The sequence below is a fragment of the Miniopterus natalensis genome, chromosome 5 (genome assembly GCF_054644295.1).
Source record: "Miniopterus natalensis isolate mMinNat1 chromosome 5, mMinNat1.hap1, whole genome shotgun sequence".
Lineage (NCBI taxonomy): Eukaryota > Metazoa > Chordata > Mammalia > Chiroptera > Miniopteridae > Miniopterus > Miniopterus natalensis.
This window is the reverse complement of record NC_142085.1, coordinates 39,924,220-39,951,566: the sequence shown is the minus strand read 5'-3', so window position 1 is coordinate 39,951,566 and position 27,347 is coordinate 39,924,220. Positions and strand designations below refer to the sequence as shown.

General features: G+C 33.1%; 1 protein-coding gene across 4 annotated transcripts in view; it reads left to right on the top strand.

Annotated features, from left to right (window-relative positions):
* The window catches only part of IBTK (inhibitor of Bruton tyrosine kinase), a 70,224-nt gene that overhangs the window by 41,259 nt on the left and 1,618 nt on the right, over nt 1-27,347 (top strand). For 3 of the 4 annotated variants that reach the window (XM_016207351.2, XM_016207349.2, XM_016207350.2), the window contains exons 19-28: nt 1,686-1,746; nt 2,299-2,423; nt 3,824-3,936; nt 7,459-7,607; nt 9,330-9,493; nt 10,915-11,007; nt 11,549-11,692; nt 15,801-15,950; nt 26,046-26,117; nt 26,753-26,885. In XM_016207351.2, coding sequence (XP_016062837.2) covers nt 1,686-1,746; nt 2,299-2,423; nt 3,824-3,936; nt 7,459-7,607; nt 9,330-9,493; nt 10,915-11,007; nt 11,549-11,692; nt 15,801-15,950; nt 26,046-26,117; nt 26,753-26,885 — 1,204 coding nt within the window. The remainder of the gene's footprint in view (nt 1-1,685; nt 1,747-2,298; nt 2,424-3,823; nt 3,937-7,458; nt 7,608-9,329; nt 9,494-10,914; nt 11,008-11,548; nt 11,693-15,800; nt 15,951-26,045; nt 26,118-26,752; nt 26,886-27,347) is intronic. The other variant, XM_016207352.2, reaches the window with a different exon arrangement.

The window sequence follows — 27,347 nt, the reverse complement described above, 5'->3', positions numbered from 1 at the left end:
GTCAAAATTTATTACATTTAACTCACTATAAAGTCAATGGTGAGAAAAATGAGTGTTTTGGTGAACAAAAATTTGAGATTAGCAATCTTAGTGTCATTTTGCATTTTTAAAGCTTTGGTATCCAGTTTATTTCTGTATTTTATGTTATTCATAATAACAACCAATACTGCCATAATTTTTAATGGTGGTAATAAAAATTATTAATAACAAATTCTAATGTGCCAGGCAGCATTCTAAAAGTATTACAGAGGTACAGTTAATTTCATGAAAACCTTATGAATTAGACTCTGTTTATATATTCATATTAAAGATAAAAAACCCAGGAAACTTTTTTTTGTAAAGAATCAAGAAAACCTTAACCTATATAATTTATTTTAAATGATAACAGTTTTTGATAACTCACCTTTCAAATTCAGGATAATCTTTAATGAAACTAATTCCAAAACTGATTGAAATAAAAGTGTTTTGCTAACAGAGTTTTAATAATTGCCCGTTAGGGTTCAATTTAGAGGAAATACTATTTTGGCAGTTTATTGCTTTGTTATTTTGTAAATAATGTTTTTCAAGTACAAATTAATGTTATGGGATATTAGACAATGTCATTTGAAAATGCCTCTGGAATTTTTGTGTGAGAGCCTAGCTAGAATTTCAGAAGAATTTCTTTGCTAACATTACAGTAGTAATCTAATCATAGAAATTTTTAAACAAATTAAGCTCATTCAATTTGTCAGATAGGAATCAGCCAAAATGTAAAGTAAGCACCACACCTATCTAAACTATATTGGAAAATGATGAGTCATACTACTATTGTTCAATTATTAGGTTGTGGTAAGTGCATCAGCTGAACTATTGTATAAAGGATGGCACATAGCGTGATTATGTCTGTACTAATGCAATTTTACATGAGTAGATATGTATAACTTGCATTAAACCAAAGATTTGTACAAACTTGGCCATTCCTAATCAAATATGTGTTTGCTAGAAAAAGTGCAAATAAATGTGCACAGAAAAGGAGGGCACACTAATATTGACACAGCTTCACAAGTTAATTATCTTCAAAATGTTAAAACTGGTATGGTACTCGTATGAATGTGCAAGTTGTTTTAGATTAATTGTAAAAATAGTTTAAAACATATTTCGGAATATAAACTTTGATTTAAATTTTTACTGATGTCTTAAAGTACATCTTTGGAACCTGAGTTTCTTAAAATCTACTTTGAATCCTATTGGTCTAGTCTGAATGTCATTTTGCACGTGAATATACTAAAGCCCAGAGAGGTAAAGTGAGTTGCTCAAGGTCATGCAGGTAATTGGTAGCAGTGATAATTCTAGATAAAATTTAGGTATCCTGATAGGCTATTGTTCTATCAGTATAAGCACTCCTTCAAAGATTATTGTGGAAAACGAAAGTTGAAAAATGAATATGTACTTCCTATTTCATTATGATAGAAAAGATTTTTCTATCACTTATAAGAGTTGCTTGAGTTTTATGTAAAATATTTGTCTAGTGTGTTCATGCTGTTTAATATATAACTGTGCATACTTCCTAAAAGAATTTGTAACAGCTAGATATTAATATTTTAAGAATATACTTATTCAGCAATATAAAATATCTCTATATATTTGAAAATTTTGACAGGTATTAAGTTACTTGAGTGTTAATGTAAAATTTTGTATCTTGTTAGGTCTCTTGATGTTTTAAGTGTTGGTGTTTTGAAGGATCTTTCTGCATTTTACCGAAAAATGGTAAGGTTTATGTGTTTTTTTTTAATGATATTATTTAAAGCAGTATATTAGGTCAGACTTCTCAATGGAATAATTTCCTAGTGAATTCTAATACATTAGCATCATTTAGAAAATAGGACTTAGTATTTCTTTACAGATCCCATAGATAATTGAAATTAAAGATAGTTAATGATAAGATCTTTTAATTCCTTTATAAAGTTATTGAAAGCTTCAGAGTCTTACATTATTTTTTATTTACCAAGGGTCAGGACAGTGCAAAAACATGGATTTTTGTGATCCCTAACAAATAGATTTATTTGTATTTTTAATAAAGGGGAGCCTTTTTTGTCAAGGTTTTCTTTATTTAAAAATTTTTTTTTTAAATTTTTACGACTTAATGGAATAAACTTTTAATCTAATCAGCCCCCTGATTTAAATTTAGAAAGCCATGAGGCATTCTAGACTTTCTCTAGTTTATGTCACCACATAGTAAAACAAATAGGACATTATAGCAATCTTTCAAGAAATCTTTATAAATTGTGTATTTAAAAGGTGACATCTTTTTTTCTGTAGATTCCAGCAATGGATAAAAGAGTCATCACACCATATCAAGATGGACCAGATATTAGCTATTTGGAACTAGTAGAAGATGGAGATATTTTTTTGAAAGAAGAAATAAATACTGAACAAAGTTATTCGTAAGCTCTGTTTCCTTTTTTTCTTCTCCCCACCTCCCCATTCCAGATCTTGGACACTTTTATATTGATATTGAAAAAGAAATTGAGAAACCTGACATAAGACATGTATTTATGCTCATTCTTATCCTTGGTTTAGTACAAAGTAAGTGAATAATTTATATTTGCAGATATAACAAAATTACCTATGAATATGAAAGGAATGTAGCCTTCAGGTTAAACATGTTGGGTTGAATTAGTGTATTTATCTTAACTACCTTCCCAAACCCTGCTGAGGTTAAAGAAATAAAAAAGGCATAATGTGCTAAAGCTCAGAGAACAGGAAAGGAGAAGACAGTAGTTAGGAGACTTTGACAGTTTTAGAAGTTGGAAAGAGTTGCTTGAGCAGTAATGATTTAGAACAGAAAAAAACTAAAACATAATTCTGGAAAGGCTTAAGAATGAGCAATTCCAGCTTTATGAAGACCAGAGTTAGTGGTTGGATTTGGAAAAGAGCATTGATTTCTTTATGATCCTCATTCAACCAAGTGATTTTCACTTCCCCACCTTGGTATGAAGACTAGATTCCTCTTTATAGTGAACCAAAGTATCCCAGGCTCTAGGTAACATCCCAGTACTGGGACCAACCATTTAACAAGCCTTGCTTAGAATTTCCAATTAATGGCTTAGATTTACTTATCAACTGCTAACAGAATTACTTCTTCTTGGTAAATGACCTGTTGAACAACCAGTCTTCGGTTGTTCAACTCATTTACTATACATATATGTTGTGGTGTCATGTTTGTGTAGTAACTTACTATGTAGCTCACTGAAAAACTGCTCTTGGGTTCCAGATATGTTCTTCTTTTTTTTTTTAAATCCCTTTTCTAGAGTTTGGTAGCACTTAGGATACTTGGCTGTTTAAATTATAAAATTATTAGCATTGACAAATATGTTATCCTTTACAAAATATTATTCACAGCTGATTTGTATAACTGTTGAATTATATAATGAGATCTGTAATTTTTAGTTAAAAAAAGGTAGTTGTCCTTATAGGTAATTTTATTTTCCCTTTCTTGATTAATACTACTTATTCTAGGGGATGAAGCATTCCTTGGAATGCTTTAAAAGTTATCAGCAAATATTTCTCATTCAAGATTGTAGTTTGTGAACATTTGCAGTATTTTACTTTTCAAAGAATTTTCTTGTATACCATCTTGTTTCTAACTTTCACAGAAATGCTAGAGTCAGAATAAGTAATAGTATCACACTGAGGTTCAGTGAAATTGAGTAACTGGCCCCAGACTACATAGATAAATGTGACTATAGTATGTATATCCTTGTGTGTTTTATCAACATGCATAGTTCTTCTCTTTCATCTTAACTTGTTTTTTAAAAAGTGACTTTTCTGTGCTTTTTCCTAGGGAAAGTATGTTCAAGAAGGCCAAAACAAAAGCAAAAAAGAAGCCACGTAAGCGTTCAGATAGTTCTGGAGGTTATAACCTTTCCGATATTATTCAGAGCCTACCATCTACAGGTTAGTGGAAAGTGTTTCAGGATGTATTTCTGGATATAACCTTTCATGTCTCTATTATCTAATTCATTTAACATGTATTAAATACTATTATATGTTATTTTCTGGGGCTGCTGAAATAAAAAATTGTCTTAGGGTGTCTACAGAGTGTGATAGTATTTGTGATAAGTGCTCTGAAGTTTGCTGTGGGACATGCAAAGTAGTCTGAGAAGATAGGAAGGATCTCTTAGTGGAAAGTGATACCTGAGTTGGATCTTGAAAAATGAAGAGAATTTAGCCCAGAAAAGGAGGCAGGTAGATATACCTACTAAGAGAAGGGGGTAATATGTTCCCAAGCCTAGATGCAATAGAAAGAACTGCACATTTCTTGTATATATAGTTCAGCATGGCCCAGCCATTTAGGGTGTGTGCAGATAGGAGATAGGTTAGAGAGGGTCATATTTTGGAGGTATTGCATGCTAAACCAAGGTATTTGGATTTTATTCTGAAGACTGGTTAGCTATAAATGGATTTTTAAGGCAGGGTGTGACTAGATAAGATTTATGCTTTTAGAAAGACCACTGTGTCCAGTGGCATGGAAGGTTAGCAGAGGTGGGCTAAACATGACAGATACTGTTATCTCATGGATTGAGTTTGTATTTATCAGTGCTCTGAGGGAGATGTCAAGTGAGATGCCATTCATGTGCATAAGGAGGTATATAATCCAGTAGTAGAATATAACACATTTTCTATCTAGGCATTATGTTAGCCTGTTTGAAAGTAAAGGTTATGTAGTTATTTTTAAAAAAGTTTTCCTGGTTTTTTATTTTGAAAATATTTAACTTGAAAAGATGGAAGAAAAATACCATAAACACCTTATACCCTTCATCTGCATTTATTGTTAACCTCTAACCACATTTGCTTTTTCTTGTAGTCTTTCTGTTGCATGCCCTCTTCCCTCATCCTCCAAACATTCTATACACACACTTTTTTAACTGATACACTTGGAAGTAAGTTGTAGACATGACATTTCCCCCCAAACTTTTATATGAATCTCCTAAGAATATTCTCCTACACAACCACAATGCCATTATCACATCTAAGACAATTTAATTCATTAATATTATTTAGTAATAGTCTATATCCAGATTTCCCTAGTTGTCCAAAAATGTTTTTATAGCCTTTTTTGTTTTAGCCTTTAAAAAAATCTAGTATCCTATCAAGATTGACTTTGCCTTTTCTTAATATCTCTGTAGTATCTTTTAACTAAGAGTAGCACCCCTCATACCATTTTGTTTTGTTTTGTCTTGAAAAGTTCAGGCCAGTGGTTTTATAGACTGTCTCCCATTCTAGATTCAGATTAAACTGTCTAAATTTTAATGATTTCTTTAGATAAAAATATAAAGTATGACTATAAAATAATGAGATTACAATATGATTTTCAAAAACAGTAGGTATGTCTATAGCAGTAAGATATAACCTAATACAGTTGCTATCAGCATATTTTCATAGTCAACCTTATTACAAGCAGCTTTGAAAAATACAACTGCACATTGTTTTGTGTTCAATAAAATATTATAAAAAAGGTGCTTAGTAAAGATCATAGGAGCCTGGCCAGGCGTGGCTCAGCAGTTGAGCTTTGACCTTGGATCCAAGTGATCGGGGTTTGATTCCTGGTCAGGGCACATGCCCGGGTTGCAGGATTGATCCCCAGTTGGGGGTGTGCAGGAGGCAGCCAATCAATGACTCTCTCATCATTGATGTTTTTCTCTCTCTCTCCTTTCCTCTCTCTGAAATCAGTAAAGATATATAAAAAAAAAATCAAAGGAATAAATAATGTAAGGAAGCTATTTTAGATAACACAAAAGATAAGCCCCGAAGAATGGTTTCCTATTTACCATATCTCCTGATTCCTATTTTAGGACCTTTAAAAATCTTAAAGTGATTTTGTGCTCTCAGTGTTGTATGAATTGCCTTTAGAAGGAGGCATAGGTTGATTGATGGAAGGATGAATAAATGGATAGATAGTTTTGAAACTATTTTCCAGTTACTTTAAAAGACTTATGGAAAAGTAGATACTTCGTTTGTTTTAAATAATGTTATTGTTAGCACATGCATTAGTCTTAGCATTTCAGAGCTGTAAGAGACTTTAGTAATGAACTAATTTATATCTGTCCCTTCCTTTAAACTTGAGGAAACAGGCTCAGAAAACTTAAGTGATTCAAGGTAGTGACCAACAGAAATAGATTTATTTTCTGATTCCAATTTTATATTCTTCCTGCTATACCACTCTTTCTTTGGCAAAACAGATAATGATTGAAAGGTTAAATTTAATTGGGGGCCAAAAAGATCCATTCTGGAAGAAAATTTGAGTTATGAGGCAAATTACATCAAGGACAGTTGTACATAGGCTTAACATTTATTTGCATTGACGTTTAAAGTTAGACAAGAGACATTTTGTGAAAAAAATTTTTTTTTTACCCGAAACAACTATTGGCCACTTTAGTCATCCTTTTTATTTATTAGACTTATTCTGATTGACTTTTCAGAGAATTTCAGTATTAAATAATGCTCTCTTAAATAAAAATTTGCCTCCCTTAAAAATATTTAAAATATTGTGGTCAAAAAATATTTGAATGTTAGTTTCAAACTCTGTCTTAGCAATGATTACCACAAAAGAGGCATATATCTTGTCAAGGTGATTTACATTCAAAAGAACAACACTTATTAGAATATATAAGAGATTGTATATTTTGTTTTTAAATCAATTGCACAACTTTTAGTTACAGCCCATAAAATGTGTTTATTTTGGTTATTTTGCTGCTTCATTTAGATTGTACTAAATTTGAAATATGTGATAAACACACATGAACTGATGCAAAAGTTTACTTTTTATTCTGTTTATATTTGATATGATTCTGATCTGCTAATGAATCTGGATACCAGGTATGGCAGGGAAACAAGTATTTAGCTTACGAGAAGAAATGGTATATATATTTCATAACAACTCTTTGGCTTTAGGTAATAAGCTCATTAAAAATAGCTCTTAATCCACAGATTTTTTCTTTTATTAATTTTTTTTTTTTTGCAGAAGGAATCCTTCAAACAGAACACAGTTGGCTTCAGCAAAGCCTGTGCTACTGGGCCAGTCCCACTCTATGTGGGTGCAGAGACCTCTACAGAGAGATAGAAGGGAAAGGGCAAGGGACTGGAGTTTATTAATTTTGTCTTTTTTATTTTTATGTGGAAGAAAAAAGTTCAGAATCACTTTTTAAAGCAGATTTCAAAGAACTGTCTTCCTTGGGATCATTGCATAATTGGTATATAATTGAAGCTGTTGTTTTAAGTCTAAATTTTAAATCTCCTTTTCAGGTTTCATTTTAACTGATTTCTTTTTTTACCTTGAATTATAAGATTTTGGCATAGTGGCTATAATTTAAGTATGGATAAATGGAAGCTTTTGGTTTTATTTGGTTTACTGAATGTAATACATATATATTTAATGTATATATCTTTAAAAATATATATTTTAAATTTACCTTTTAGGATTATTAAAGTCTGATAAGACCAATTCTGTGGAATCGCTTCCAGAACTGTTGACATCAGACTCTGAAGGAAGCTATGCAGGAGTGGGTAGTCCTAGAGATTTACAGTCCCCTGATTTCACAACAGGATTTCATTCAGATAAGACTGAGGTCTGTTTTTACTTATATTAAAAATTAATATATTCTTTTCTTAACTTCAAAGTTTAGGTCTATAGGCAGTTTATCTTTAGTATTATGTTATTTTTACCTTAAAACACTGTCCTGGTTGGTTAATAATAAAATAACATTAATGACATAATATGTGTAGTTAGTTTTCTCAGATTTGCATAATGTTGCCAGATTTAAAGATTTTAATGGCAGTTTTGAGCACTTTTTGATGTTTTATTTCTAATCTTTCTGCAACTAAAATCCATGGAAAATATGCTTTATAGCTATGTCAGTTAACACCACCTAAAAATTGTCAAAGGAAAGTGATTTGAATGTACGCCTAATTTCAAATCCTGCAGTCTTTTCTCTATGATGTTAACTGAAGCAATACACTCTGGAATGGAGTTCTCCTAATCTATCACAATTTGTTAAAATGCAGAATTCCTAGTCTGGTCAACTCTGGGGAGGTCATTTTTTAGACATCTCGTAACATTTTATTCCATAATTGTTAGTCCACTGAATGTTAGTCTGCAGGGAAGGAAAATGTCTAATTTATTAGATACTGACTCATTTTTTTCTGACTCCTACACATACGCATATTAGAACTAGAATTCCTGAGACAATGAAAAGTTTACCCTTTCTTAGAATCTTCTAGGCCTCAAGGGTTGATTAAAAAAATTGTTTTTTTTTAAATGTAGGGTAGAAATTGGGAGGCAGTTCATATTAACACGAGGATTGGTCTGTAATGCAGTTGAGGTTTAAAGGAAGATTAAAAGCATGCTGTGAATGTCTGGCAAGAATATAAGAATGTCTTGGCAGTGGAAATACAATTTTAATGACTTCCTTGACCTTTGGTAGTAGCAATAGCTTTAGGGTTTCTTCTGAAGTGTCAGTATTGAGTTAGCCCTAGCTGGTTTGGCTCAGTGGTTAGAGTGTTGGCCTTAAGAGTCCTGGGTTTGATTCTGGCCAAAGTCATGTACCCCGGTTGCAGGCAACCAATTGATGTGTCTCCCTCTCTTCCCCTTCCACTCTCCCTGAAAAGCAGTGGAAAAAATACCCTCAAGTGAGGATTAAAAAAAAAAGAAAAAATATTTTAGTTTAATTTTATTTTGAGTAGTTTATATTCAGAGTGAATTATACATTTTTACTAAACTTTCATTTATTTTGCCTCATATTAAAGTCATAGACTTTAATTTTTTTTTTTAATCCTCACCTGAGGGTATATATTTTTTTAAATTGATTTTAGAGAGAGAGGAAGAGAGAAACACTGATTGGTTGCCTCCTGTATGCACTCCTACTGGGGATCAAACTGAAACCTAGGTATGTGCTCTAACTGGAAGTCCAGCTGTACCCTTTTGGGGTACAGGATGATGCTCCAACCAAGCCACTCTGCCAGGGCTGTGGACTTTAATTTTGAAGTTACTGCTTCATATCTTAACATTTTTGTTTAATACTCATGTAAATAGGGATTTAATATGCAAACTTCTTTTCCGAAAAATTATTCCCAAAGCTCATAATAATTGGGTTATAGTCACTGATCTGTTTTGAGAATTGGTTAAGATACTAAGCTGTGGAAGAACTGAATTAAAAATGCTAGATGATTTTTGTCATACGATTTTGCTCTTTAATATAATTTAACCACTGTTTAAGTACCAACTATGTGTTAGCTGCTCTGCTAGGAGCTTGCTTTTTTATTCACTGTTTTAAATGTTTTTTTACCCCCAGGGGAAAACAAAACCATATGTTAATGGTGCACCACCTACATATTTAAGGGAAGATTTAAAACCATGGGAAAAATCACCAATACTTAAAATATCTGTTCCACAACCCATTCCGAGTAACAGAATTGATACTTCAAGCTCTTCTAGTTGGGTTGCTGGTTCTTTCAGGTAGGATATTCATTTTGTGCCATACCTGTTAGTCTGAAAAGTACCATTAATTTTTAGTCAAATGAATATTTTTAATGAAGTACATTTAAAAATACTAATATAGATTTCTAATATGGTACACAGAAAATTACCTTAATGCATACAAATTACTAATCAGCTAAAATAGGCTCTTTTTTCCCCCCGACAAAATTTAATTGCCTTTGTATTTTCATCAGTGAATACTAGTAAATACTATCTATCACACACATACAGTGACTTGATATCATCTTTTTTATAAGGGGGTGGAGTTGTAGGGGGAGGATAGTATATATGAGTTAAAAATCCCACCCAGGAAGATCATTTTGTCATTTGAAGGCTTTATCTTTTTTTGTTTTGTTTTGTTTTGTTAGCACATTAAGGGGTATTTAAGATCAATCTCACAAAATGTATTGTTATCACAGTTAATTTTCAGAGGATATTCATTTAATGCTATACTGTACTTTTAACCTATATTTTATCCATGTATTTTTTATTTATTTAGGAAAGTTGTTTAAAACGGAAGGAGTAGATAAAGTTAAAACGCAGTGTTCTTTTTCTGCGCTTATTGAGCTTGTGCTTCATCGTTATATACCTACTGTGGTTTATAATATTCTAAAACTGTTAATTGACTTACCAGTTATATTATTATCTGGATGATTTGTATAATTATTTTGAAATACACTGTATTTTGCACAGTTGTAACAAAGATTATTATGTCCCATTGTATGTTGCTTCATGATCTAAAGGTAATTCAGAAATTGGTCTCAAATTTTTTTGCCTAAGTAAACATTTGTGAGAACACCTAGAAGCATCTTCTAATTAATATTAGGCTATTTTTTAAACATGTTTTAAGAATAGCTTTGTGTAAAGTCAGAAAAATATATTGGCTATTTCTAAAGATTGTAGAATTTTTTTCTCATTATGGTATAACTCCCTCTGGTGGGTCTCTAGTATTGTTGAGCATTCCCAAGTTTTCCATTAAATGTTTTTTTGTTAACATTAGAGAGTAGTAAGAATTTTTCTTTGTTAAAAATAAAAAGGAAATACAGTTTTTAAGTCCCATTCATCTTGAAGGATAAGAATTTAAATAGAACTTTGAGTCCGTTCTGCCTGAGTTAGATAAGTTATGAATCTTTCTATTGCTTGGCTTTTTTTTTCCTTTAAGAGTTTCAGTTATATTACTTACCGTTATGACTTTGGATGCATTTTAGTAGTTATTTATGGATGTATATATAAAATTAGCTTTCATTCAAAATATCTTTTTTAACATTGGCCACAGCTGATGAAACAGACTTAACTTGTCCTTTCATTATAAATCTTATATATAATTTATAGTTTCGGTGAAGTTTGGGGGTAGTATTTTATGGATAAATGAATTGTAAAGTAACTTTTATGTCTTTTAGTCCTGTCAGCCCTCCTATCATGGATCTGAGAACCATCATGCAAATTGAAGAAAATAGACAAAAATGTGGAGCAACACCAAAGACAAACTTGGGGTTGGTTTAAAAAATACACATATATAAAAGGAAAGACCGTGTTGTAGTTGTGCCCTAAAGAACTGGAAAGCTCTGCGGGACCTTTTCTGTTATTTTTGTGCATTTATGTTAAAGTTAATTATGAGCTCTTTTCTAGGTAGTTCAGCCTCCATAACATATTTCTTAAATATATGCTAAAGATTTAGTTAATAGTCCAACTCTTGTGAAATACCATATTAAATGCCAAAAACTTGCCCTTAAAATGATCACTGTAGACTAGTTTTGATGCCAGTGTATTAGTAAGTAGCAAGCTCATATGTAGCTATTACTTGATCATTGATAGTATAAACTGATATCACTGTTGAAACTCCTGGCCATTTTCATCCAGTAATAGTAAAATCACATCACATAAACAGAAAGCAATATAATTACCTGTAATTCATCATTAAGCAGAAATTAATGTTAATTGGTTTAATTTAATTTCTAGCAAAATGATTTCTTATGGAATTAAACTTTCTCGGAGGTAGTGAAACTAATTGGTTTAATTTAATTTAATTTCTAGCAAAGTGATTTCTCCTGGAGTTAAACTTTCTCAGAAGCAACGAAAAATGATTGCAATGACTACCAAAGAAAATAACTCAGGAGTGAATAGCATGGAAACAGCTTTAACTGCTCCTTCAAAAAACGCAAAACTAGCACATGCCTGGTATGGTCTAATTTTTAATAAATTAAGCATAGATTTGTGCATTTTAGCTTTTATGGTAGTTCTTGACTCCTAGGTCTTATTTCCCCATCTTTTAAAATATTTCATTTTCCTGTTTGCTTTTAGTTAAAAACTGTGCCTTGGGAAATAAAGACAACCTATTATTATAATTGTTTTTTACAAGTACATCATGGTTTTCAAAAGGTTTTTGTATGTAGATACATTTTTTAACTATTTTAATTAGTGTTTACTGAGAAAGCATATTAAAGGAGCATTCTTATTTTTTCATTTTCTGTAAGAAATAATATACTATTTGGGGTACCCCATAAAAAAACAAGGCCTTCTAAATTTCCATATCTTGTTTGAATAAATCATGTGTACCAGCCTCTGGCCAAACTATATTTGTAAAACACTTATACATGCGTCATCTCATTTAATCTTTACAATAACAATCCTGACAGAGAAGCATTTTCATCACCACAAAGTGTACAACCACAGTTTAGGGATCTCAACGACGGTAAAATCACCAGAGATAAGGCAGAACTGGGATGGAAACCCAATTCTTTTTTTTTATTTTAAATATATCTTTATTGATTTTGGAGAGAGGAAAGGAGAGGGGGGGAGAGAGAGAGAGAGAGAGAAACATCAATGATGAGAGAGTCATTGATCGGCTGCCTCCTGCATGCCCCCGACTGGGGATTGAGCCCGAAACCTGGGTATGTGCCCTGACCGGGAATCAAACCCGGATCGCCTGGATCCTAGGTCGACGCTCAACCACTGAGCCACGCCCGGCGGGGCGGAAACCCAATTCTTAATGATCACAACACTCATACTTTGCCATCTACTCTACCACTGCCTTCAATAAGAAATCAAGACAATAACACTCCTTATAAAGTCAAAGATAACAAAGATGAGAGGAAAATGATTCATACTTTGTTTTTGTTAACATATGAGCTAAGCATCCATTCATAACAAAATTAGCTAAAAATTTTTTACCAAATTTCTGTTTACTCAATAAAGATTAAATGAACACAAACTGCTTCACATAAGATTTTTCTTAAAAAAAAAATCACCAAAACTTTAATGCATGTTAAGGAAATCAGTTAATCATGTGACCATATTACAAATTACATTATTATATAGGTAAATAATAATGGCTGGCTAACATTTATGTATTGTTTATACAATACTGATGGTGCTGTGTTAAATGTGTTCCATATATTACCTCCTGTGAAATCTTCACAATACCCTCGGAGAAATAGCTTCTGTTTTTAGCTCTTGTTTATGGACAAAGAAAGGTTATATAACTGATCTAAGTTCACAGTGCTACCAAGTAACATATCCACGATTTAAATTCAGGCAAAGCTCACTCTAGAAACTCAGCTTAATCACTATACTCTACTGCTATGCCCACAGTTAAGTCATTTACCCTAAGTAAAATCTTAGCTCATTATGAGAGAAATTTTCTTTATAGATTTATATCAGAAACATGACCTACTTAGGTATTCATGTTAAAAATACTTCTTCAAAAGGAACTTGCCTAACTTTGACTTTATCACAAAATTTTACCCTAAACACATATATACCCAAAACATAAAAAAATTTATATATGTATACAAAATAACCACTCCCCATTTCATTACCAATTCCTTTCTCCTCCCAAAAGCACACATATCTATTGGTAAACAAGGTAACTATGATGTAAAGTATAGTGTATCATTAGTCATTTGGGAACATGCTGGCAAATACTCCTGCCAGAAAATCTGCTGAATGTCTCTTGTAAGCAATTCATGTCTCTAAACAAAGAAACTTCACAGTGATGTGTATAAAAAGCACAAGTTGTAAGATTCACCCTACTAGTAATTCTGGGACTTCTAGATGTAGTGATCTACACCCTTAAAGTTATTTTTTTATAAGTCACTTATAATATCTCCTTAAGAATAAATATAGGAGATGTAACAATACTTAGAAAAGATCAAACTTGCATGTTCATCAATCATGCACAGTAGTCGTTACTTATAACATGTTTTACGCAGGTTTCCTCAAATGAGTTCTATTATTCTTTCCACTGATCATGCCATAATTTGATAGAGTGTCTGATTTCCTATGATTTTACTTTCCTAACTCATAGGCTCTGGCTATTTTCCATCAGAGCAGCCAGCGAAACTTCATGGAGAAGCATTTGTAGATATTTGTAACCACACAAAAAATTAATCAAGATTTGTTTCTTGATTAATTTGCTAAAGCAACCGTGAAAATTTTGCTTTAATGACCAAATCCCTAGCTCTAAAAAGTTAAATAATTGAAATTAGTCTATAACTTATAGGCTAACTCTAAATGGAATTTGGAAGAATTTACATTCATAAGTCAAGCCAGGCCATAAAGACTGTGCATTCTTCCACTGAAGATTAATTTCTCCAAGTTAAACACTGGATAATGAAAAGTAACCAGCTCCCATATACACTTGGTGTTTACACATTAGATTTAAAATTCAACTGGATAGAATTTTATTTTAATGCAAGAACCAGTTATTTTTAATACTTATTGCCACACCTAACTGCAAACAGCAGGAGTATAACTATATACAGGGTAGGGCAAAGTAGGTTTACAGTTGTGAGTACATGAGTTTATTCTTGTATTATTAATTATTGTATTATTTTCCATCTGAACAAATGTAAACCTACTTTTGCCCTACCCTGTAGTTTATGTACTTAATCTGGGTGTGGATTTTATAGTATCTTCAAAGTATGAATTTAAACTTTTTGGGGAATTAGTTGGTCAGCATTTATAAGTGTTCACTTATTAACATGGCCATTTTGTTTTCTGAGTAAATAAAAAATGGAAAAATTAAAATTAGACTAGGAAATTGTTTACATTATGTTCATAATTTTGACTAATGTTGCAGGTTCTGAGAATGACACTAAGGGTACAATGTAGTTCTAGTGTACGAAATAATAACTAAAGTTTCTGAATTAATTTTTCCAAGTCAGACTTTAGGAAGGAAAGAGATACTAAGCCTATTAACTGATTATATTTCTTCATATCAGAACTTCTGTGTTTTTTCTTCTTTTTCTCTTAAATAAAAACTAGTTTTGTTAAATGTGAAAATTGTGGTTAGTAACAGATTTACATAGCATTTCTCTGAATTAATTTATGTATTTAAAACAGAACCTAACATTTGATCCTCATAACTGTTATGGTGGAGATGGTATTAGTATCTCCATGTTATTGATGAGGAAACTAAAGCACAGAGGTTCAGTAACTTCCCAAGATCAAAGCTAAAGATTTGAACAGGGCCAAGATTTGAACTCAGTCTAGCAACAGAGCCTGTGTGCCTAATCCTGACTACCACCCTGCAAATCCTTTTTACATTCTTGATTATAAAGTAAAGAATTGATTGCTGGATAAAAAGACTCTGATACTATACAAATCTAAGTATGAAATCTTTGGAAGCTAAAATAATCTGTGCAGGTAATTTTTAATGTTTTGCCTGTTTTTTTTGGTGGATATTGTTATAAAATACATTCCAATCTTAACTAATACTCAGAAGTATTACACCTATGTTGAGTGTAATTGATTTATGTTTTAGATTCTTTAGATAAACTTAAATTTTCTTTATTCTGTCGGTGTAAAATTATGTTTAAATTTTAAATGACTTTTTATTGAATCATATATATACTTAGAAGTATAGTTGTAAGTGTATAGGTTGATGAAGTTTTACAAACTGAACAATATTGTGCAACCAGCACTCAAATCAAGAAGTAAAATTATCAGCATTATTCAGCAGAAGTAATGTTCTCTCTGAGCTTAATTATTTAATTTATTGAGCATAGTTTTTATTATTACCTGAGGCATAGTTGTAATAGCTGTTATTAATGTCACTGCTATCATTGTGTTTGTGTTAACTTGCATTTATTGTTTTTTCTCATCACATAGTTTTGATTAGTTCATCATAGTTAACAGCAAAAAAATCTAACATTGCATTGAAAACTGTAATTATATAATTTTGTAAAATTTTTGGTCTGTATTCTCTCCATTGTGTCCTGTGATTTCCAGCAATGACCCTTTAAAAAAGTGAATGTTTTAACATGATCTCTTTTGTCTTTTACAGGGCATCTTCTCTACATTCATTTTCATCCAAGTCATTCCGGGATTTCTTAGTAGAAGAAAAAAAATCTGTTACTGGGCACAGTGCAGGAGATCATGTCAAAAAAGTTTGTGTTAAAGGAATTGAAAATCCCCAGGCTCCAAAAGTTATAAGGTAATAAAATAAATTTATAAGTTTTCTACCTTAAAATGTTCTATGGTGGTTTTATGTTCTGAAATAATCTAAGTATTTATGAGGTAGATTTTTATATATTCTTTTACAATCAGAAATAACATATCTTTTTTTTGAAGCTTTATTTTGGTATAATTGGCTTATAATAAAATGTATATATTTAGAGTATATAATTTGACTTTTTGGCATATGCATACAACCATTAAACCATTATCACTAACCACATTCAAGACAGCGAATATAACTCATTCTCAGAAGTTTCCTCATGGCCTTTTGTAATCCCTTCCTCTCTTTTCCCCTGCTCCCCATGCATTTATTAACCTGCTTCTGTCAGTAGAGACTAGCTTAGTATTCTAGAGTTTTGTATCAATGGATTCATTCAGTATGTACTTTTTAAAAAAATCTGTTTTTTACTCAGTGTATGTTTTGAGATTTATTCAAGTTGTTATGTGTATTAATAGTACCTTCCATTTTATTGTTGAGTAGTATTTTATTGTATGGATATAAAACAATCAGTTTATCTGCATCTGTGATGGACCCTAGGGGTGGTTCTAGTTTTTTGTCTAGCTATTTTTATTTAATATGTTTTTATTGATTTCAGAGAGGCAGGGAGAGGGAGAGAGATAGAAACATCAATGATGAGAATTATTGATTGACTGCCTCCTGCATGTCCCCTATGGGGACTGAGCCTACAACCTAGGCATGTGCTCTGACTGGGAATCGAACTACGACCTCCTGGTTCGTGAGTTAATGCTCAACCACTGAGCCACGCTGGCTGGGTTGTTGAGCTATTTTTGATACTGGTTTTTTAAAGTTCAGTATGTTTTTAAAAGATACTTCAAGTTTTAAATGCATACATGTAATCTCTTAAGTGTTGTTAAACTTTGACAGTAAAAATGTTTACATCTAACTACATTTGAGTGCCACTTGTACACATATAACACAGGTGTTTTGTATCTACTACATACATAATTGTAAACAAATGCTCTAAAATAGACCTGTACTAAGAAAATTGTAAGACACTAAAGAAACCAAAGAAGATACTAATAAATGGAAGTTTATACTGTGCTCATGGCTAGGAAGAATTAACATCATTAAAATGTTCATGCTACCCAAAGCAACCTATAGAGTCAACACAATTCCTATCAAAATACCAATAGTGTATGTCACAGAACAAGAACAAATAATTCAAAAAGTTGTATGGAAACACAAAAGACGCTGAAAGAAATCTTGAAAAAGAACAAAGTGGGAGGTATTACACTACCTGATATCAAACTATACTATAAGATGATAGTAATCAAAAAAGTATGGTACTGGCATAAAAATAAACATATAGATCAATGGAACTGAATAGAGAACCCAGAAATAAACCCAGGCCTATATGATCAATTAACCTATGACGAAGGAGGCAAGAACATACAGTGGGATAAAAGTCTATTCAATAAATGGTATTGGGGAAATTGGACAGATACATGCACAAAAATGAAACTAAACCACATTCTTATACCATATACAAGAATAAATTCAAAATGGATTAAAGACTTAAATATAAAACCTGAAACCATAAAACTCCTAGAAGAAATTAGAGGCAGTAAAATCTCTCACATTTCTCTTAGCAATATTTTTTCTGACTTACCTTCTTGGGCAAGAGAAACAAAAGTAAAAATAAATGGGACTACATCAGACTAAAATGTTTTTGCACAGCAAGGGAAACCAACAAAATGAAAAGACAACATATTAAATGGGAGAAGATACTTGCCAATGATATATTCCAAAAGGAGTTAATAACCAAAATTTATAAAGAACTCAGACAAGTCAACACCAGAAAAACAAAAAATCCAGTTAAAAAGTGGGCAGAGGACCTGAATAAACACTTCTCCTAAGAAGACATACAGATGGCCAGTAGGCATGAAAAGTTGCTTAACATCATTAATCATCAGAGAAATGCAAAATCAAAACCACAATGAGATAACACCTCACACCTGTCAGAATGGCTATCATCAATTAAACAAGTGTTGGCAAGGTTATAGAGAAAAGGGAACCCTAGTGCACTGTTGATGGGAATGCAGATTGGTGCAGCCACTGTGGAAAACTGTGTGGAGGTTTCTCAGAAAATAAATGGAACTGCCTTATGACCCATCAATTCCACTTCTAGGTATATATCTGAAAAAACCTGAAACACAAATGAATGCGAAAAAATATATACACCCTTGTGTTCATTGCAGCATTATTTACAATAGCCTTAGCTATGGTAGCAACCCAAGTGCCTATCAATAAATGAGTGGATAAAAAAGCTGTGGTACATGGCATGGCCAGGAGTGGCTCAGCGGTTGAGCATCAACCTAGCATCCAGGAGATCACAGTTCGATTCCTGGTCAGGGCACATGCCCGGGTTGCGGGCTCAATCCCCAGTTGGAGGCGGGCAGGAGGCAGCCAGTCGATGACTCTCTCTCACTATTGATGTTTCAACTCTCTCCCTCTCCCTGAAATCAATAAAGATGTATTTTTTTAAAAAGCTGCGGTACATGTACACAGTGGAATGCTACTCAGCTGTAAAAGAGTGAAATCTTACCTTTTGCAACAGCATAATACCCTAGGTGGTATTATGCTTCTTATGCTAAGTCAACTAAGTTAGACAGAGACAGACAGATGCCATATTATTTCACTTAAATGTGGAATCTAAGAACAAAATAAACAAAATAGCAGCAGACTCAGATACATAGAGCAGATTTACTACTGAGAGAGGGGAGGGGTTTGGGGAGCTGGGTGAAAATGGTGAAGGGATTATGAAATATAAATTAGTAATTACGGAATAGTCGCAGAGATGTAAATTACAGCATAGGGAATATAGTTAAGAATGTTGTAATAACACTGTATTGGGCCAGTTGGGTACTTGAAGCAGCGGGGGCACCACTCTGTAAAGTACATGATTTTCTAACCACTATGCTGTACATCTGAAACGAATACAGAATAACATTGAATGTAAACTGTATTCAAAATTAGTCATTATGTACACATCTCTCATTAAGTAGGTCTATTCCAGACAAATTTTTTAATTAGAAAAAAAAATATTTTTTAATTTGGTTATTTATTATCCTCTAAATATAGTATATAGCCTTTTTTGTATAAGAAAAACACAGGAATATCATTGGTTTTGTAAGTTGTATGATGAATGATGTCCTGTTACCATGTTTTCAAGTAGAAAGAAATGTAACTATTTGTATTCATCTTATCTTTTGTTTTGTAGTAGAAGAGTTATCCTTTCAATATAAGGCTAATATTTATACCTTTACTTGTATCTTAATCCCTTGACACTTCAGAATCCTTAAACTATGAACTACCTGTCTCTTCTTGTGGATATTCAACCTTTTCCCTTTAAGTAGATTTTTCCCATCTGGTTTTGAATATGCTCAGTTCTCTCTCATGTGGTCTGGGCAAGATAATCAATCCCTCTCTCAACCTCCACATTTTCTTCTGGCAGTTGTCCTATCCTTACCAATCCCCTACTCCTTTCACAGCCAGATTTCTCAAAAGGGCTGTCAGCTCCCACTCACTTAATAGTATTATTCTGGCTTCCAGTCCCATTACTAAGCTGAAACAGTTCAGGCTAAGTTTATCAGTGACCTCCATATTGCCAACACCATGGACTTTTTATATGACTCATTGTACTTGAAGTTCAATTACAGGTCATATTCTCATTTCACTTTACATTCTTTCTATGCTATCTATTCCAGGAGCTCCTATGCTCAGTTATCAGCTACACACTAAAGACTCAAAGTTTATGTCACCTGCCCACATCTATCATCTGAGCTTCAGACTTAGTTAAACTGCCTTCTTGACATCTCTATCCTATTTGGATGTTCAAAAACACCTTAAACTTTATGTCCAAATCCAAACTTGATGTTTTCCTAATACCTCTCTCATAAAACCAAAATCAATCAAATATACAGACAAAATATTAAACAGCCCACTTTTCCTATTTATCTTCCTTGATAAATGGCATTTGCACATCTTTGACATATCCGTTTTCCTCACCAATGTCCAGTCTATCACTGGGACATGCCAGTTTTCTCTCATAAATATTTCTCAAATCCATAGACTAAGCTGTATCTCCACTGCTATCACCCTCATTTAGACTACTGTGATCTTTTACCTGGTCACCTGAGTGAGCCTCCAGACTGGTCCTGCCATAGCCTTTCTTCCTTTCCTTCAATATATTGCGCCATTGTGTTCTCTTTAAAATGCAGATGTTACTGCTGTTAGGATAAAAGCTAGAATTCTTATATGGTCTTCAAGGCCTACCTAGTCTGGCTCCTCCCAACCTCTTTAGCTTTATCTTTTAACGTGATCTTTGTATTCTAGCCATCTTGGCCTTCTCTTAGTTTCTCAAATGCCATTTACTTCTTTCTACCTACGTACCCTTTGACTAGTTGACTGACTCTTCTTTCAGTCTCTATTCAGTCATATTCTTTGGAGAAGTCTGACTTCCCTTTTTGGGTTAGTTTCCTGTTACGTGTATTCTCAGTACACTTCCCACTCATCACACGTTTCACAGTTATACTTTTTATTAGTGGGAATCTTTGTTTAATGTTTTCTGCTACAAGTATCTTAATGTCTTTATGTTTAACTACATAGTTCATTGAGAGCAAGGAAGATTGATCTTTTTGCTCTTCACCAATGCTTAGAATTTACTAGGTACTCGGCATTTAGTGAATGGTGGGATAAATAAATGAAATAAATTGTAGCTGTCTCAAGTAACATTTGTTTCTAATAGCAAGTTCTATTGTAGTCCTTAGATGTGTAAGTTTTAAAGTACGAAGTTCATTTTTGTAATTTTTAAATACTTTAAATATTTAAACTACACATTAAAATTTCTTTTCTTTGGATAAACATATTTTTAAAATATGTTTTCATGGATTTTAGAGAGAGAGGAAGGAAGCTGGAGAGAAAGAGAGAGAAACATCGATGTGAGAGAGAAACTGATTGGTTGCCTCTTATATGCAACCCTGTCGGGGATCAAACCCTGGGCATGTGCCCTGACTGGGAATCGAACCACGACCTTTTGGTGCATGGGACAACGCTAAACCAGCTGAGCCACACCAGCCAGGGCAGGGATAAATATTTTTATTTGTCATGGAACTCTTAAAATACTAAGGATCTGTGGTTTCATAGTTGATCACTAGAGTGTGCTATAACATCATGGCTCTTAATTGTGAAAAGTAATATATGCTATTGTACTATTTTGGAAATTTTAGTTAGAGGAGTATATGATAGTATCATGCCATCCATACGGTGGGTGTTTGTTAGTGGAAGTTGATGTTTTAAATAGCTGTGTGTTATCATCTGATTACTGAGAGAGAAAACAGCTTGAGTTTTCATTTTTAATTTCACCATAGAACATATGTAATAAGTGAGTTTTTAAAAGGAAATAACAGATAAAGTAAAATATTTATTAATATACTAAATTATGGGACACCTGATATATGTACAACATTCTGCTGGCCTCTTGGGTATATATAAAAGTGTAATACACAGGCTCAGCCTTAAATGTGTTTGAAATGTAGTTGGTAAGTCTAAATATGCACACATGAAAGTTAAATGACAGAATAAGAATGAAATTACAGCACAATTTAACAGTACTAAAGAAGTCACAGAGCAGTATCTGATTAAGTGCCAACGAGTGGTTCAGAGAAGGAAAAACAATGACTGGGCTACAGTTGTAAGGACAAACTTCATTGACGAGGAAGCTCTTGAGTATGATTAGTTCATACACACATTTTGTATCCAGTCCCAGATATTTGATCATTATCTTTATGGCCATATAAATAATATTAGAAAAAATATTGATACATTTTATTGCCACAGTTTTTGAAAATAGGATGGGATTTTTAAAAGAAGAGAGAAGGGGCAGTGAAAACAGAGGAAATGGTGGGAATTAAAGCAAGGAGACAGGAATGCTTATAGTCCTTTAGGGAATTGGGGTGGGGGCGTAGAGATTAGGGAGCTTATCTCAGGAAATTCCACCAATCATACATTCTTGTTTTAATTGTAGAAAATGTGGATTTTTTTCCCCCCAAAAGGCCAGGGAAATCCAAGAATGGCTTTGTTATTTGGGGATGTTAAAATGTAGAAAAGAGGAATTTATGCAGTTTCTATGTTTATTGTTTACTTATGTTCTTTTTCATTTTAAAATATTTTCTTTCATTTTCCTTTTACTGAAATACCTCCTTATGTAATTCTGAGCAGAACATATACTCTTGTGTTTCTAATTAGTAAGAAAAACTACTTGTGATACAAAAATTGTTATATCCGCTCTAATCTTATGTAAAAGTATTTATAGTTAAGCTAGTACAAAATTCTTTTTTAGAAAGTCAACTGTATGAGCAAAAAGTAATATGATTGCTCTCTTAAAGTTCAGCAAGGTTACTGCTCTTCAGTTTGAACAAATTTTTGAAAGACAGCTTTGCTGTAATATTGATGTTGTTTTTATTTTTAGAAGACTAATAAATTTTATACAAATTGTCTATCGGTATGTCTTTCTGTGTTGCAAATACTTTAAGCTTAATAATGCTATATTTATTACCTGAAAGTTTAGAATATTTTTTATATTTGCTTAATTATAACTCTGTTTTACTTAACAACTTTGCTTCATTTTAAGATGAAATTTTGACAGACTTCAAGTTGTTTGGGTAAATTTATAATTAATGAGATTATCCACTGAAAAATCATTAGTAGAAAGAATTCTGAGATAATTTTATGAAACAGATTTGAGTTTTAGTCTAACTCTTACAATAGGCCTCTTTCTTGAATCTCTGTTTCATCATATATGAAATAAAAACAGTAATGCCTATCCTGTAGGTTTATTATAAGGCTTAATAATGTTTATGAAAGGACTTTATAAATTACAAAATGTTTCATAGATAAGTTGTTATACTTAGGCCTTGTTAAATCAAAGTTAAGCAATCAGAGCTTATCTATATAAGATACTTTAGTCCTAATATTCAACTGTTAGCCAATGACATACCATTTTCTAAGACAGAGCTTGTAGCTCTCTCTTCTTCACAATTAAATAATTGATTCTACATTATTATTTTTTCCTTTTCTTTGAAAGTTTCAAAACACTTTAGCTGATCTCTGGACACCAGGATGACTTTTGAGCACCACTTAAGTCATTATATGTTTGTCCTATGTTAGGCCTGTAATCTCCAGCCTTAGACTGACTTTAAGTCCATTCACGGAACTTAAGGGAATTTGTATTTAGTCTCTGTCTAAGGTAGTTATTTATTCCATCAGAATGTAGAATTTTAAAATGTATTTTACAGCCATTTTAAACTAGATTCTCATCATCTCATATGTTTACCCCAACAGCTTTCTAGTTCATTTTTTTGGCTTTATTTTTCTTCTGATTGTCTAATTTCACCCCGGAGACTTACTTTGTATGTCATAGGTCAGGTATCCAACAGGTTTCAAGTCATAGAACTTCATTAAAACTAAGAACCCTATAACTATACCTATTTGTACTTCATCACCTACATCTGGAAGAAAAAAGTTACTAGTAATTCAAAGGAATAAGGAACCTTAAAAAACAAAAAAACTCAAAAACTCTGCTTTCATTTTGTCACATTCTTAAGATCCTTTGGCTTTCTGCTTCAGTTATTCTCTAATTACTTTTTCACAAAAAACTATGTTCCAAGTGTTCTGCTAGACATTGAGATACAGAGATGAATGAAACACTGTCCTATACCTTAGGAGACTGGCCTAGTAGTTAAAACAGACACACAAATAATATTAATACAGCGTGTGAAGCTCTATAATAGTAGTTGTGTTGTAGGAGCAGAGAAGGGGTGCTATTTGAGCCAGTCCTTAAGGAATAAGAAGACACTTACAGTGGAATGTATTTAAGGGACATCCTAAACATAGAGGTAGCTTTGTGATGGCGGAAAACATACTTTGAGTGAAAAAGGCCTGGATTTGAGTTGTGTCTCTGCCAGTTACTCAATTTGTTAATCAGGCAAATTACATAATACTCTGGGTCTTAGTCTCCTAATCAGTATAAGGGAAATAGTACCTGCTGTCTTCACAGTATTGCAAAGATTAAGTGAGATAAGTATACGGAATATTCTCAGTAACTGCCCACACATCAGATCTAAACATTTTAGCTTTCAGTGCATTTTGTGTCCTGGTCCTTCTGTTTCATTTTAACATTATTTCCCTTTTAATCTCTTCCATACTCTTCTGTTTATTGATGAGAACAGTCTACCTTTACTTAAGCCACCAAAATCTTTTATGTATTTGTCCATGTATTTGTATGACTGAAACCTACCTCAATGTCACTCTCTTCTGTTTTAATGTCATTTCATCAGTGAAGCCAACAGCATATGCCCTCTTCCCTATTATGTTAATTTCTTCTGTGAATCCATAGTACTTTGTACATATTGGTATAGATAGCAATTATAGTACTCTCATGTTGTTATCATTGCTTAAATACATTTAAAAATCTCCCTACCAGAGTTTTTTGAGGGGAAAGGACTGAATTTTAATCAGCCTGATTTTCAGCACCATAGTGCTGCCACATACCCAACAAATGTCCATAAATATATCAGGAGGTCAGTATTTTAGGCCCTGTTTGTTCATTCCCAGACTTTGTTGTTAAACCTGTCTAGGGCTATGTTTGCTCATTGCTGAAAGAGGGCATTTGATTAATCCAGATAATCTCTAGGTACAGTACTTTTCTCACTCTAAAATTCTGCAATTAGGGCCATCTCTATAGTGCCTTTGTTAATTTTTTCCCTTACAGGAATGCTTCCTACTCTCCTCATATTACACCCCTTCCTTCTTGAGACCCTCTCAAATGACCAGATCTTTTTTATTATAGTCCTTATGGTAGTAGACCTCAGTTTGTTAGGTACTGTCTTAAATTCTGTTGCATTACGTGTCATTTTATATGTTGTTTCCTCATCTAGTTTGTGAGTTCTTAGAAGGTAGAGATCATGTCTTATACTTCTGTCCTATCTATAATTCCTAGCTTGTCAAACTATTTACTATATTTTAGTCACTCACAAAATTTAGATTATGTATTAGTTGCTCACATAATTTGGCTGCTAATTATGTTTTTTTTATATAAAATAAGTACTCATTTAACATCATTGGTAGGTTCTGCAACTTTAAAAGAGGTATAATGAAACCAATTTTACCATAGATGAATTGATAAAAATAAGAGTTAAGTTGCTACTGCATCTCATCAACATTATAACTAAACAATGTTGAATGAAATGATGTTATTCTAGGACCTGCTGTATTTTGGAATGTAGTGCGAATTTGTCATGTTTTAGTCATAAAATATTAATGTAAAACATTCTTCACAAAGTTGTCTGAATTTCCAAATGTATGTTTGATTACAATAAATGGCTATATGAATATTATTTTAAAAAGTACACCATTTTAGGCCCTAGCTGGTTTGCTCAGTGGTTAGAGTGTCGGCCTGCAGACTGAAGGGTCCCTGGTTTGATTTCGGTTCGATCTCCAGCCCTGGTCCGGGCGTGTGTAGGGGGCAACCAATCAGTGTGTCTCTCTCTCATTGATGTCTCTCTTTTCCTTCCACCCTCTCTGTAAAGCAATGGAAAAAATATCCTCAGGTGAGGATAAAGAAAAAAAGTAGACCATTTCTTGCAAGATCTTCCCTTATGGTATTTTATATACAAGATTTTATAAGTACATACAGGGTTTTTTTTCTTTGCTTATAATTTTCAAGGTAAGTCTGACTGCACACATTAATTTGTCCCTGAGTCAAGGGATTACAGTTCTTCCTCTGTATTTTTATTTAAAAAAAATATTTTTATTGATTTTTAGAGAGAAACATCGATGCAACATCGATTGGCTGCCTTCTGCATGTCCCCTACTGGGGATCAAGTTTGCAACCCAGGCGTGTGCCCTGACTGGGAATCAAACCTGCGACCTGTTGGTGCATGGGTCAACACTTAACCATGAGCCACACCAGCTGGGCTATATTTCTATTAATAAGCAATTTTACTAATGTTATTAGAAGCTTTAATCTTCTACTTGGCATTTGTTTTGCAGATGCTCTACTCATGGTACCCCAGGACCAGAAGGCAACCATGTTTCAGATGTACCACTTCTGGACAGTCACAAGTAAGGTTAATTGATTAGCTTTGGGGCCTCGAAAGGTAGGCTATTGCTTAGCACTGATGAAAGAGAATTTAAGAAACTGGGAATAGCCTGGCCGGCATGGCTCAGCGGTTGAGTATTGACCTATGATCCAGGAGATGGTGGTTCGATTCCTGGTCAGGGCACATGCCTGGGTTGTGGGCTCGATCCCCAGTAGAGGGCATGTAGGAGGCAGCTGATCAATGACTCTGTCATCATTGATGTTTCTATCTCTCTCTCTCCCTCTCCTTTCCTCTCTTTGAAATCAATAAAGATACATTTAAAAAAACAACAACTAGGAATAGTATGATATGGGATAGAATGTATTATCTGAATACTCTGTGCTCCACAGTTTGAGTTACCTTTCTGTTGTTATATTGCTTCTGCCATATCCCACTTTTTGGTGTTTTCCAAAGTTTTCTCTGTAGCACTGATCCAAATGAAATATTAATTCTTTTTTCTGTTTCACACCCCATCATGCTATAAATGGAATGCAAAAGCTTCCAGGTCACTTATGTTGTAGGTCACCAGGGAAAAATGTAACACTGTTAAAGAGTATTTCAGGGGAGATATTGTGTGCAAAACTTGGGAAGATGAATGAAAACTCATTATTCTTTCAGTCCTTGGTTGTCTTCTTCACTGGCTGCTCCGCCTGTAGTAGCCCCAGTCACTTTTGCATCTATTGTAGAAGAGGAACTACAACAGGAAGCTGCACTCATCAGAAGTCGAGAAAAACCCTTGGCTTTGATTCAGGTAAAGAACATACCTATGCGGGTTTAATTCGGGGAAGAAAGACACTACATTTTATCCTTAGATCTTAAGAAAATTATGTTCATTTGCTTTGTGTAGGTGCATATATTTATCAGTTCAAAATGTAAATGCAATGTAAAAATAAACTGAGATTCAGCAATTTAAGTATTAATTGAAGCATTCAAGATAACTAATTTAGAACTAATAAATTATGACAAAGCTAATATTTTTAGCACTGGTGATTCTTTGAACTGATTTAAAAATGACCTGTAGAGAACTTGGCATTATCTAGCATATTATACCTGCCCCAGAAGTTCAGTAAGACTCATTAAGAGTTCTTAAAACAACACACACCAATTCTGTCCTACTTCAGGAAAAGAAAATTTATTTGAGGGATATTAAGATTCCATAGACTTAAGCTGAAAGACCAAAAAGCCAGGCTTGGGAACAAAGACCCATAGTTGC